Raw genomic sequence first — 13634 nt, 5'->3', positions numbered from 1 at the left:
ACACACACACACACACACACACACACAGACAGGCACTGACATGGAAATACTGCTGATTTCTCCTAATTACTCTTTATTTTACGTATATCTAGTATAAAAATGGCTAAATAAGTTTATGAAGATCCTAAAAACCAAAATTCAAACTCACTAGAGTGCTGAAATATTGAAAAAAGCTAAAACTAGCCAAGCTGTTTGTGAAATAACTGTACGTGATGGAATTTTTTCACTTTTTTTTCCTGAAATCAGCATTGAAAACACTATAAAAATCACTTAGTAAATTTGAAACAATTTTTGTCGCAGATCTGTGTATTTAATAAACTATGGAAATTCAAGGTTGGAATAACAATACGGGAAGTGCAGATTGTGACACACTGTTTAGAGGAGGCCACGAATCTGATAGCAACAATGAAAAGGACGGCTAAAATATAAAGCTTTTAGACAGTCCTCCTTCTGCAGCAGGAAACACACACACACACACACACAAAAGAGAACCACTCACGTGCATGTGGCCACTGTCCCAGGTTGTTAGAGCCTTTGTGTGTGTGTGTTTCTACTGTGGAAGGAGGAGTCAGTATGAAAGCTTTAATATTTTGGCATTAATTTTCATTGTGCCTGTCTGCAGCTCTGTGCCGCCTCTATATGGTGAGTAGTTCTATCCTTTCCATATTGGTGATAACTACAGAGCAATCAGCTCGCAAAACAATATAAAGTAACTGTCAAACAAATAGATTTCATTTGTTTTTTAGAAGTAAGGCATTCTAAAAATTTTCAGCCTCCTCCATAGTAACAGGCCCCAGCCAAAGAACATAAAAAAGCTTTGCGTCTAAACTTCCTTTCAGTTGATTTTTTCCTGTAGACAAATTTCTTGTGAATTAGCTCAAACTCTTGGTCTTTAGTACACGGCATTTGTTTTGTCAGTATTTGACTTCACAATACCCCAACTATACAATCAGTTGTTACCTTTCCTTCTCCCATAGTTTACACTGTTGACAACGTATTTACGAGGGCAGTTCAATAAGTAATGCAACACATTTTTTTTTCTGAAACAGGGGTTGTTTTATTCAGCATTGAAATATACCAGGTTATTCCCCAATCTTTTAGCTACACAACACTATTTTTCAACGTAATCTCCATTCAATGCTACGGCCTTACGCCACCTTGAAATGAGGGCCTGTATGCCTGCACGATACCATTCCACTGGTCGATGTCGGAGCCAACGTCGTACTGCATCAATAACTTCTTCATCATCCGCGTAGTGCCTCCCACGGATTGCGTCCTTCATTGGGCCAAACATATGGAAATCCGACGGTGCGAGATCGGGGCTGTAGGGTGCATGAGGAAGAACAGTCCACTGAAGTTTTGTGAGCTCCTCTCGGGTGCGAAGACTTGTGTGAGGTCTTGCGTTGTCATGAAGAAGGAGAAGTTAGTTCAGATTTTTGTGCCTACGAACACGCTGAAGTCGTTTCTTCAATACACTTCAGAGTTGATTGTTTGACCATGGGGAAGGACATCGAACAGAATAACCCCTTCAGCGTCCCAGAAGACTGTAACCATGACTTTACCGGCTGAGGGTATGGCTTTAAACTTTTTCTTGGTAGGGGAGTGGGTGTGGCGCCACTCCATTGATTGCCGTTTGTTTCAGGTTCGAAGTGATGAACCCATGTTTCATCGCCTGTAACAATCTTTGACAAGAAATTGTCACCCTCAGCCACATGACGAGCAAGCAATTCCGCACAGATGGTTCTCCTTTGCTCTTTATGGTGTTCGGTTAGACAACAAGGGACCCAGCGGGAACAAACCTTTGAATATCCCAACTGGTGAACAATTGTGACAGCACTACCAACAGAGATGTCAAGTTGAGCACTGAGTTGTTTGATGGTGATCCGTCGATCATCTCGAACGAGTGTGTTCGCACGCTCCGCCATTGCAGGAGTCACAGCTGTGCACGGCCGGCCCGCACGCGGGAGATCAGTCTTGCTTGACCTTGCGGCGATGATGACACACGCTTTGCCCAACGACTCACCGTGCTTTTGTCCACTGCCAGATCACCGTAGACATTCTGGAAGCGCCTATGAATATCTGAGATGCCCTGGTTTTCCGCCAAAAGAAACTCGATCACTGCCCGTTGTTTGCAACGCACATCCGTTACAGACGCCATTTTAACGGCTCCGTACAGCGCTGCCACCTGTCGGAAGTCAATGAAACTATACGAGACGAAGCGGGAATGTTTGAAAATATTCCACAAGAAATTTCCGGTTTTTTCAACCAAAATTGGCCGAGAAAAAAAATGTGTTGCATTACTTATTGAACTGCCCTCGTATATCGCAACATTAGTGAGACGTACAAATTAAAAAAAAGGTGGTTTGTGTATTGCACTTTGTTGTTAACCATTTCAAGTATGTATTATTGTTGCTCTTGTCCTATTAAAAGAGCAGGATCATAATTGATGGTGTGTGGATAGAAACAGCATATACACTACAAAGCAGAATGACCTAATTGATTCAAATTATTTTATCCATAGAACATTAAATTTACTGTACCATCACGCACATTGCTTAAAAATTTGCTTTGTGTTTCTGTTAGAAAGATTTCCTGAAGTGCACTTTTTGTCATAGTAGGCCTATCCCATTGTTGAAGCTCCTAAAAGGTACTTCTTTCCTTTTTTTTCCTGTGTTCCACAAAATGCTTCAGTTCCACCTTAAATGGACTTACTATGTGCAGCCATTAACATGGATCATCTTGGATATTCTTTGGTACATGGAGTTAAATTGTATTTGTTCACTGTGAGCACTTTGCCCTAAAATACCTGATTTTCAGTAGCACAATGTAGAACTTCAGTTTGTAATGCAGAGATGGTGTGCAGGAAGATTAATTTCTGTCATTTTAAGCACGTACCAACACATCCCAAAATTACAGAAATGCTGTGATAGTAGTTTATTTTCTTGTGAATCAACTTGCAAACATTTGTAAGCCTCATCTATTTTGACATTCTGAGATACAACTCTTTCTTCCCCCCACCCCCCACGCCCTCCCCCCAACTATTAGTGGAGATAACAGGTAACAGGTGTACTGCATTAGATCAAACAAGCATTTGTACATTTTGCATGTAGCAACAAATTTAGGAGTGTGGGACATGCTTGGCAGGTTTCTTGTGCATCACAAGGAATACAAAAAATGGGCCAAAAATAAAGTATCGCACTTTTGTATTTAGGAAATAGTTTATTGATAGATGATGCAATATTTTACAGATGTACTCTTAAAAGTTAATCATTTGCTGGAACTAATGAACACGTTGGTTACTTGTGTAAATTATTACATCTCTTGATATCAAGGAATGATTGGTGGGTTGATGATTCCATTTTACAAATGTATTCCCTCACAGGTCTGCACTAATTATTTTTAGGAAGCTAGGCATATTTTGTAATTCCTAAGGCTACGTAAAAATTTTCGGCACACAGAAAAATTCATTGTTCTTCTCAGTAGGTGCACTCTGATTTGTTTTACAGCCAGCCATTGTTGATTCACTTAAAACAAATAATTGTAGCTGTGCTGTGTTACCAAGAAGATGTATTAACTGCCACATTTATCACATTTCAATTTATTTTTTGGTTTTTCTCAGTTACGGGTTATGGTGCAGAACTGTAATGGGTTAATTGCTTTCCATGCTGTAAACTTTATTTACAGGAGGAACAGTATGATTTTTGGAAGTGAAGAATATATAGTTTGCGATTTTGTGCAAGGAAATTACACCAACTTGGACTGAATACCCGTTTTAATATTCCACTCAGGCAAGCCTTGAGTGGCTTTTGGGTAGTAGTTGAATTCTACACCACTTCTCCTCAAATGCAGAGTACATGAACTGAAGTATGAAAACATTCGTTTACCACTACACAACTGAGCATGTTAAAGTTGGGATGAATTTGAAGGTATACAGTTACAGGAACTACCATATTTGTCATGGGATCAGAAGAAAATGCAGGTGCTGCAGGAGGGAGGTTATAGTTGCCCAATTTTAGCTTGTAAGCTAGTGTTGAGCCAGTTAGATAAAGGTAGAAAATTTGTTCTCATTGTGTTGAATGTCTTTCATTTGATAATTAATCCCAGCTTTCCTGCTGTTGTAATTTTGTGTGAGGGAATTATTCCTGCCTCACTAAAGAACAAGCCTACTTGGCTGTATATGTTAAATAACCCCAATTTTAATTATACAGAAATATGTTAGTAAATGAATGAAAGAATCCATGGTCGTGGATTTAACAAATGTTGTTTCAAGGTAGTTTAACTGTTCTTAAATAGTAAGAATAGATAAATAACTGCTGGGAGTGGACTGATGAAGTTGGTTATGTAGGTATCTGTGTGCTTTGTTTGAATATTTTTTCCACGTAGTAAACACACACACAAACTCTTAGTTAAGTGTGAAATTTCAGGTCATTGTTCAGGTGATAACAATAGAAATAAATTGAAATTCAGATAGCCAGGCTTGATTTCTCCATGTGATTCCTGTATCTCCTTTCAATTTATAATCATTCACAAAGTGTAATGTTGGCCACCATCGTCGTCATGACTTATAATTTTCTTTCACTTTTCAGTTCTCACCACAAATTATTATATTTCTTGCTATGCAAGGTAATAAATTTGCTAAGATATTGACCTCACTTGCGAGGAAGGGCATTTGTAACCATGTACAATCTTCCTCACATAAGTTTTCTAATTTTTCTTATAACTTACCTCATTGCAAGATTTTTTTTTCTCCCAGCAAGGGAAGTACTTTCTCAGTCTTTTCCAGCTGAATTTATAACAACATTGAAATTGATGTGATGCAAAACCATTAATCGCTCTTTTTTTGTTCCATATTTTGGCCTAGTAACAAGTTTTAATTGCAAATTTTTGTAAGAAATTTTGACTACCGGAACTACTTTCACAATTTTGTCAATCATTGTTATCTTCATGAAACTGCTCTTTTAATTATACCATATATCACCTGATTGGGTTAACATGTGAAATCTGTAAAGCAACTAAAATAACTTAGTGTGTGATATTAATAAACAAAATATATTTCCTGGATGAGTCTGCAATTCTGTGAGTATTTTGGAAGTAAAGCTGTCTAGACCACTCAGTGTATTCCTCCACTTGAAATGTTATCATCAGAGTAAAGCGTAGAATTCTTGAAACAATGTTCAGTGTCAGTTTAAATAAAACTTAGACCTAAGCAGAGTCAGCAGTTTGGTGGTGGTGGTGGTGGTGGTGGTGGTGGTGGTGGTGCTGCTGCTGCCCACAACAATATTGCATGAAACAATCTAGATGATATTATGAATAAAAATGAATGAATAAAAAAAGAAAGAAAATTTGGCTTGCTGTGGAAAAATTGTCTGATAGCACACATAAGTAATCTCAAAAGATCACAGATGAATCAGTGCAGCAAGCATGAGCATTCTGAGATATATTAGTAATTAGATGATGAACCTGCTGTTACTAGACTATTTCAGTTAGAGCTACTTTGGTCACACATTTAAGTGAGCAGTGTCATACTGCTAATTTTGCGTGTTGGGGCAAGTGGTCTACCAACTGAACTATGCAAACATAAAGAGTGCGCAGTTAGCAGAACAGTTGGAGACAAGGTACTGACAGAGGCAGGACTTCACTTCTGTTTGGAAAGCTCAGTCGTAGAACATGTGTTCATAAAAGGCAAAAGTCCCAGGTTAGAGTCCTGGTGCAGTATGCAGTTTTAATCTGACACAAAGCTTCAAATCGGTGCACACTCCACTGCAGAGTGGAAATTCCTTCTGGAGTAAATGAGTTGTGCTTTTAACATTCAAAATTTGTCCCAAAGATGCTGTCTAATGTCTATTTTCTGGAACGAGAATTTCGTTGTGCAGTGATGGACATCTAACAACACAACACATATTTTGTATGTATTGTCTTCATTTTGCTTGTGATTTGAATATTGAAGTAGAAAAGACATTATCCTGACTTTCCATGCCATGTTTGTTGTGCTTAACTGTCTTTGTATAGTATCTGTGCTAACGGTAAACAGTGTTTTTTTTCTCTCCCCAACATACAGCAGTAGTAGTCAGGAATGATTAGAGGGCACCATAGCAGTTAACACCAATGAAACAGTAGATACCACGATATGGCCAGATTGTACTGGGTTTTTGCTTGATATACTAGACGTTTTGTTCATCTTTCTTTAGATATTTGAATGCTGCAGACCAAGCTGATAGCTGCTGTTAAGTCACTATAAAACCTTGGTAATGCTTACTATGCTGATGATTTCTTTTCTGTTGTTTCAGTTTGATGACAAAATTCTCCAAAAAATTAGTCAGTAAATGTATTTACATACAAATACTGAAATCTACTAGAACAGATCTCCTAGGAATGTGAGTACCATGATTTCTTTCTCCTCATAGATCATACTGTTGCTTAGTTTATCTTACCATTACTTTTGTTCTAAGGAATTTTTTTGTATTACTATTTGTCCATTTCATACTTATCCTAAACAAATATCCTTGTTTCTAAATTTACAACATAAAAGTTAAGCGTTACAATATAACCCTAGTGTCATTTTACAGTAAAGTGAAAGTGGAAAAAGGTTGGTAATTAAATGAGAGACAAGAAAATTGTTTTCAGTTTTGGTTTAAAATTGCCTTTATAGGTTGAGGAGTTAAAACTTCTGTGGAATTCACATCAGATTATATTCAGTCTATTAATACTCATGCATACTTAAATTCTCTGGAATTGTCCCATCAAATATTCATGTAATTTATCTCTTTGGCTTAGAACATTAAATGTCAAACGAAAATTGTATTACTATTGATTAGAACGGTTAATCCTGCCTCGGGTAGAGGGTGCACTTGGAAGATAAGTGAACTGCTGGACTGAGTCACTTGCGGACCCTCTTGCCTTTTTATCTTCCCTGATAAATTATCACAGAAGTCAGTTTAAAAACCTATTTGTGTTTTTGTGTAAGTCAAAGGGTGGCTGACTGGGCCAAGTCTGATGGTGTCACATAATTTATCCTTTTGGAAATTATAGGAAGGTACGAAGTCTTAGATTCTATACAAAATACTGATAACAAACGGCAAGGACTTCCAGTACGCTATATTGATCTGTATAGATGGCATGGCACATGGTGTCTGCTTTATCAGGACTGTTATGCTGATCTCTCTTCTCCCGCTTCCAGTCATTGTGATTACAATTCTTCGCACAACAATTACAATTATTTGCTTCCAGATGGAGCACCAGTATCTTATACCGTAGTATGATAAATTTGGTTCAGTGTATTGGTTAATTAAAATTGTCAATATTGTTACATCCCACCAGAGATATTAGCAAAACATGGTGAAATATATGTAGATAGAAAGAAACTAAAAATTCACCTGAAAAGATAATTTAATACCTAACATGTGTAATAGTTGGGCACAGAAAATTGTCACGAAAACAATTAACCGAAATTGCGAATTTGTGGAGAAATGACACAGTCTACATTTTTTCTGAATTATCCCAAAATTTGTCATTTTTCCCCGATGAAAATGTTATAAATCTGAGGATTGCAGTTCACCAATAATAACTGATAGTTATTTAACATTGAAACTGCATTTTCACTTCATATTGCATGAAGACTGAACTTCCTATTTAATCTGAAACTGACACTTGGTTTCCCATGTAACTGTGATGTTATGTCAAAAATAGCACCAAAATTTGGAAAAATGACACTGAAATTATAAAAGAAAGTGAATTTGCCAAAAAGACAGAAATCGGCAACATCTGCAGAAAAACTGGAGTAAACAGCAAAATCTGGGGGAAAAGGGGGAAATCGTTAAAAGAATAACAGTAAAATTGGTAAAATGTAGCAGTGAAATCACTGAAAAAATTACACCAAATTTGGCAAAAAACTGTGGGTTTTTCAAAAAAGCATCAAATTTGGCAAAAGTAGCACCGATATCAACAAGAAATAACCGAAATTTTTTAAAAATAGCGCAAAATACTGCTATCAGATTAGCACTGATATTAGCAAAAAAGCACTGAAATGATTTTTTCCTGCCCCTAATTATGGCACGTGTAAAATACATTGAGGCCAAAGATGTATTTATGAATATACCAAGGGACTAATTCCAAAGTGTCTATTCCTTCCTTTTTTGTAATTATCTGTAATAATAAAAAAATAATAATAATATAGACAATAAAAGGCATTTTCTTAGTTTATAAATAAAGAGAATAATAAACATAAACAAAAATAAACGAAGGGTATATTACAGCAACTGCTTGAAACTATGAAATAACTTCTCATGCGGTCTCTCTCTCTCTCTCTCTCTCTCTCTCTCTCTCTCTCTCTCTCTCATTTAGTCGTCCTTCTTTGATTGCTGGAAATCTATTAATATTGCAGTGAATCACATTTTCTATTTCCTTATTCATTCATAATAGATAGTAAAATGAGGGAAGTGGTTGGCTGCAGTATTTGTTGATTTCGAAGTATTTGCAACAGTCCCAAGTTTTCACAGCATTTCAGTAGAGCCTGAGTAAATAAGTTAATTACTAAGTGCTTAAAACTTTATAAATGTTACTTTCTGGCAGATTAAAGCTGTATGCCGGGCCGAGACTCGAACTTGGGACCTTCGCCTTTCGTGGGCAAGTGCTCTACCATCTGAGCTACCCAAGCACGACTCACGCCCGTCCTCACAGCTTTACTTCCGTCAGTCTCCACAATTTCCTTTCTTCCAGGAGTGCTAGTTCTGCAAGGTTCGCAGGAGAGCTTCTGTGAAGTTTGGAAGGTAGGAGACAAGGTACTGGCGGAAGTAAAGCAGTGAGGCTGGGGCGTGAGTCATGCTTGGGTAACTCGGATGGTAGAGCACTTGCCCGCGAAAGGCAAAGGTCCCGAGTTCGAGTCTTGGTCCGGAACACAGTTTTAATCTGCCAGAAAGTTTCATATCAGCACACACATCAGCTGCAGAGTGAAAATCTCATTCTCTTCAGAAATGTTGATGCACACATGGTTACAAATTTGCAGATAAGAGTAATCGTAAGTTACATGGTGATATATTCGATTATAGATCTATATTTTCTGTTCTGTTTTCAGTATGTCTTAGGCTACTTTGTGAAGAGCACATGGAGTTTTGACTCATTTCACTGATAACTTTGTTCACAAATTGTATGTTTGTGTTGACTATATTCAGAAAGTACTGTTTGTCTTCTTTAGCTGCGTGAATTCAGTGTCACAAGTCAAAATACAATGACAAAACAATTACTGGTTCACACGCGCGCGCGCACACACACACACACACACACACACACACACACACACACACACACACAGTAGCGAATTGATTGAACTGTAATGTAATTAAACATAAGGAATTCGTATTGTATTGATCAGGTAGCAATGTGTAACTTACCGTTCAGCACAGAAGTATCAGCTGTAAGATTTATATCAATCGCTGTGGCACCTAAACTATAAAAATTGTTGAAGAGACCAACTTACCATAAAAACTGTGGTTCAGAAAAAGGAAGTAAGAGAAATAAGTTCATTCTCATCTTTGGCTCATAATCAACTAGTTGTTTAAAAAATACATGGTTTAGATAAAAAGTAGTGGCAACACTGTTATAATTCATATCAGGTTTTTGACAGATATTCGCCATATTACATGCCCGGAATATAATTGCTCTGCATCTTGATCACTTCCACCCACGCAGTGGGAAGGTGTTGTTACACTGTCAGCATGTTCATCCCTGTCAGTCTCTTGCAAGGAGTGCCCCATGGCGTCGATGATGTCTTCTCTTGTATTGTAGTGCGTGCCACAAAGAGGTTCTTTCATTTTGGCAAACAGGTCATAATCCACGGGCTCATATCAGATGAATTTGGTGAGTGTTCCAATATCTACCACTCCTACAGATTCAGGAGTACTAGCAAGGGATTTGTTGTGTAATATTGTGCACAAAGGATGATGGAGTGCAGTACCAGAAGGTGCCGTTCCTTTCTTCTCAGTGCAGGGTGACCACAAGAAATTGCAGCAGTAGGCTTCAGTGACTATCTGCCCCTGTGGTACATTGTGATGCAGGATTAACCCATGGATATCGTAAGCCACAGTAACCTTCACTTTGATACCAGCTGCTTCACAGTACACATTCTGTGGCTTTTCCAGTCATTGGGTTGTTGTGGTAATCATGGTTTGTCCTTAGTGAAAAACCTCCCAAGGAAGCCTTTACCATCCATGGGGTAGTGGTTGAACAATTCCTCTGCAGTTGTATGATGATGTCACTTTTCCACCTCAGTTATTGCTTGTGCTACCCAATGCGCTGCAGTTTGCGGAACCCAAGAATATCGTGAAAATAAGGAGCTCTGTTTTGTGACACAAAGCTAAACCTCTGAAGCTAACTCTCACATATTCCATCGGCAATCCACATCCAAGAGGAAGAGGAGGAGCTGGGTTATCATATTGTTTGGGGGCGGTGGTGGGTCGTCCCTAATGAGGCCAATATTGAGTGACATCCCTGCCGTCCAGAAACACTTGACCCATCTTGCCACTGTATGACATGACAATGCTGCATCACCACATGCCTTGTGCAATTCCAGAAAATGTTGAATTCAAATGGTGGAAAATCCAGGATGCAATCTAACAATACCAGAGAAGGAAAGTTGCTACTTACCATATAGCGGAGATGCCGATTCGCGATAGGCACAACAAAAAGGTTCACACAATTATAGCTTTCAGCCATTAAGGCCTTTGTCAGCAGTAGACACACACACACACACACACACACACACACACACACACACACACACACACACAGGCCCAGAGAGCATCCCAGAGTGCCCCAGTGAGCTAAAACACCAAGAAGAATCGCTTCTCGGCTTTTGGCAAGATCAATGTGTAGAAGTACATATGAAATAATAAACTAATAAAAGAAATAATAACCACCTCCCCAGGAGTCGGAACTCTTGCAGAAGTAGAGAAACATATGATTATAATCATTATTAATCAATAAGAACGCTGCATGGCTGTGTAAAACATGCAGTTGCCTCGTGTTAATTTAAATGCAGCAGCTTCGTAATATAAAGCAACTACAAATAGTCAAAACGTGCCGTAGCTGCCTGCAAGTACTGATAAGACCGGCGCCATACGTCACACTTCAGGAAGATAACCAGACGCTGGCTGGGCGCGGCAGGAAGTAGTGCCCTGATAAACCGCAATGCTGGCACCGGAAACGGAGCAATAGTGCGGATCGCACTTAGTTAGAACTATAGCGCGATCCCCGCGGCGGCTCGTGCAGCGGCTATGTCCCGTTAAAGGTCACCCGCCTTACATAGCTGCAGCGGCTAAGTGAACACAGCCACTGCGCTACTTCCTGCCGCGCCCAGCCAGCGTCTGGTTATCTTCCTGAAGTGTGACGTATGGCACCGGTCTTATCAGTACTTGCAGGCAGCTACGGCATGTTTTGACTATTTGTAGTTGCTTTATATTACGAAGCTGCTGCATTTAAATTAACACGAGGCAACTGCATGTTTTACACAGCCATGCATGCGCAAACACAACTTGCACAAAACGTCTGCAGTCTCAGACAACTGAAACCACACTCTGCTTTTGCGTGAGTGTGTGTGTACTTATTGTTACATTCCATTCTGAAAATGTTGTGCACTCTGATCGCATGCTGCTTCAGTCTTGGTCCACACACATTGTTCATGTTTCCTAAATATACTGTAAGGATGCTTGAATTGGCCTCTCATTTGGACAGTAAACACTGCAACTGACTCGAACACAGCCATTGCTGCCCACAGCAGTACTTCGTAGCCAGTGTGCACACCATTTGACACACGTCCTTCATGTTACAGCAGTGTTGCCACTACTTTTTAGTTGACCCTAGTAAATTTCTTTTGACCATTGGCCAGCAGGGCAATAGACAAAGAAATTGTGTGTTTATTGTATACATTAACAAAATTTATCAGACAAGCTGTATTTAGTGTGATGTAACACTGAGTTACCCATGAGAATAATTTGCCATTTGCAGAAGCCAATATTTGCCAAACAATATTTATTGATAACCTGTTCGCTTGTTGGTACACTATTATGTGAAAATGCATGTGAATGGTACATATTTATGATAGTGTTGTAGTGGTGAAGTGTGGTAACTGAATTGCTAGAGTGAAATGACACTGTGTTCCCAGGGGGAGTGGGAAATGTGCATCCAGTTGCAACCCTCACGTCTACATTTGTTGGAACCCTCACACCTGTGTCTATGTACATAATCAGCAAGCCACTGTTGGTGCTTGAAGTAGAGCACTTCATGGCTGTATTAGCAGTTTATATAAAAGCAGCACTTCTATGTGGGCTATAACAACTTGCCACAATTCTAGCAGTGCGCTTCTGAATTGGTTCACTGTGTGCTGTCTTGATATGGACATGCGAGAGTGCCTTAGTAGGCACATTTTACTTACCTTAAACCCTTCCAAGAAATGTAACGCTCTTATTTGCCTTACCAACTACCAATTTTACCTCCTTGTCTCATGCCATTTTGCTTGTTAGTATCACCCCTAAGTACGAGGGTAATCCCAAAAGTAAGGTCTCCTATTTTTTTCTAAGCACGTAGACCTGTTTATTTCTACAATGGTTTACATCAATTTACAGCTTGAACATTTAGCCATTTTTCGACATAATGACCATTTCTGTCGATGCATTTTTTTGTAGAAGCTGTGGCAGTTTTTGTATGCCCATGTCATACCAGCTCACCACCATGCTGTTCAGAAAGTTATGAACCTCTTCTTTCACCTCGTCGTCGGAGCTGAATTGCTGTAACCACAATTAACGCTGACAGGTACTGTGAGTCTCTGAAAAAACTCAAATGGGCAATTCAGAACAGGAGAAGAGGAATGTTGAGCAACGGCGTACACATTCTCCATGACAACACTTGCCCACACATCACTTGGCAAACCATTGCTCTCCTGCAACAGTTTCAGTGGAACATTATCACCCACCTACCCTATAGTCCTGACTTGGCGCCCAGTGACTATCACCTGTTCCCTAGGTTAAAAGAACATTGGCCGGAAAGCGATTCAGCTCTGACGGGGGTGAAATAAGAGGTTAATAACTTTCTGAATAGCATGGCGGTGAGCTAGTATGACATGGGGATACAAAAACTGCCACAACATCTACAAAAATGCAGTGACAGAAATGGTGATTATGTCAAAAAATAGCTAAATGTTCAAGCTTTAAACTGATGCAAACCATTGTAGAAATAAACTTAAAAGAAGAAAAAAAAAGGAGACCTTACTTTTGGGATTACCCTCGTACTTAAACTATGTGATGAGTTCCAAAAGTTTAGTGGTAATTTTGTAATTGGTCAATATTGGTATGTCTCTCTTTGTTATGGGTATTACATAATGTTTATCAACTTTCAAATAGCTGTTGCTAAGTGGAATTCTGTCACAGTTGTTCTGCATTTCTTCATAGTGATGTTATTTTCCTACAAGCAACAGCATTGTCAGTAACCAATATGATTATGCTGGGCATACACTTTTAAATATTTTACAGGTGTTGAGAACATTTGTGGTAGTGTTAGCTTAATTACATGGCACATAATGTTTCTAGTTTTTTTTCTGTTGAACATTTACTGTCCAGTATAACAAAAAGTTCAGTTGTTTCTCATCG

General features: G+C 38.9%; 1 protein-coding gene across 2 annotated transcripts in view; it reads left to right on the top strand.

The window, feature by feature from the left end:
• LOC126262935 (titin) overlaps nt 1–13634 on the top strand; it is a 110565-nt gene that overhangs the window by 58734 nt on the left and 38197 nt on the right. For both annotated transcript variants that reach the window (XM_049959869.1, XM_049959870.1), the window contains one exon: nt 6288–6374. In XM_049959869.1, coding sequence (XP_049815826.1) covers nt 6288–6374 — 87 coding nt within the window. The remainder of the gene's footprint in view (nt 1–6287; nt 6375–13634) is intronic.

This window comes from Schistocerca nitens, chromosome 6 (assembly GCF_023898315.1).
Source record: "Schistocerca nitens isolate TAMUIC-IGC-003100 chromosome 6, iqSchNite1.1, whole genome shotgun sequence".
Classification (NCBI taxonomy): domain Eukaryota; kingdom Metazoa; phylum Arthropoda; class Insecta; order Orthoptera; family Acrididae; genus Schistocerca; species Schistocerca nitens.
The sequence above is the reverse complement of the archived record's forward strand: the minus strand, read 5'-3'. Positions and strand labels throughout refer to the sequence as shown.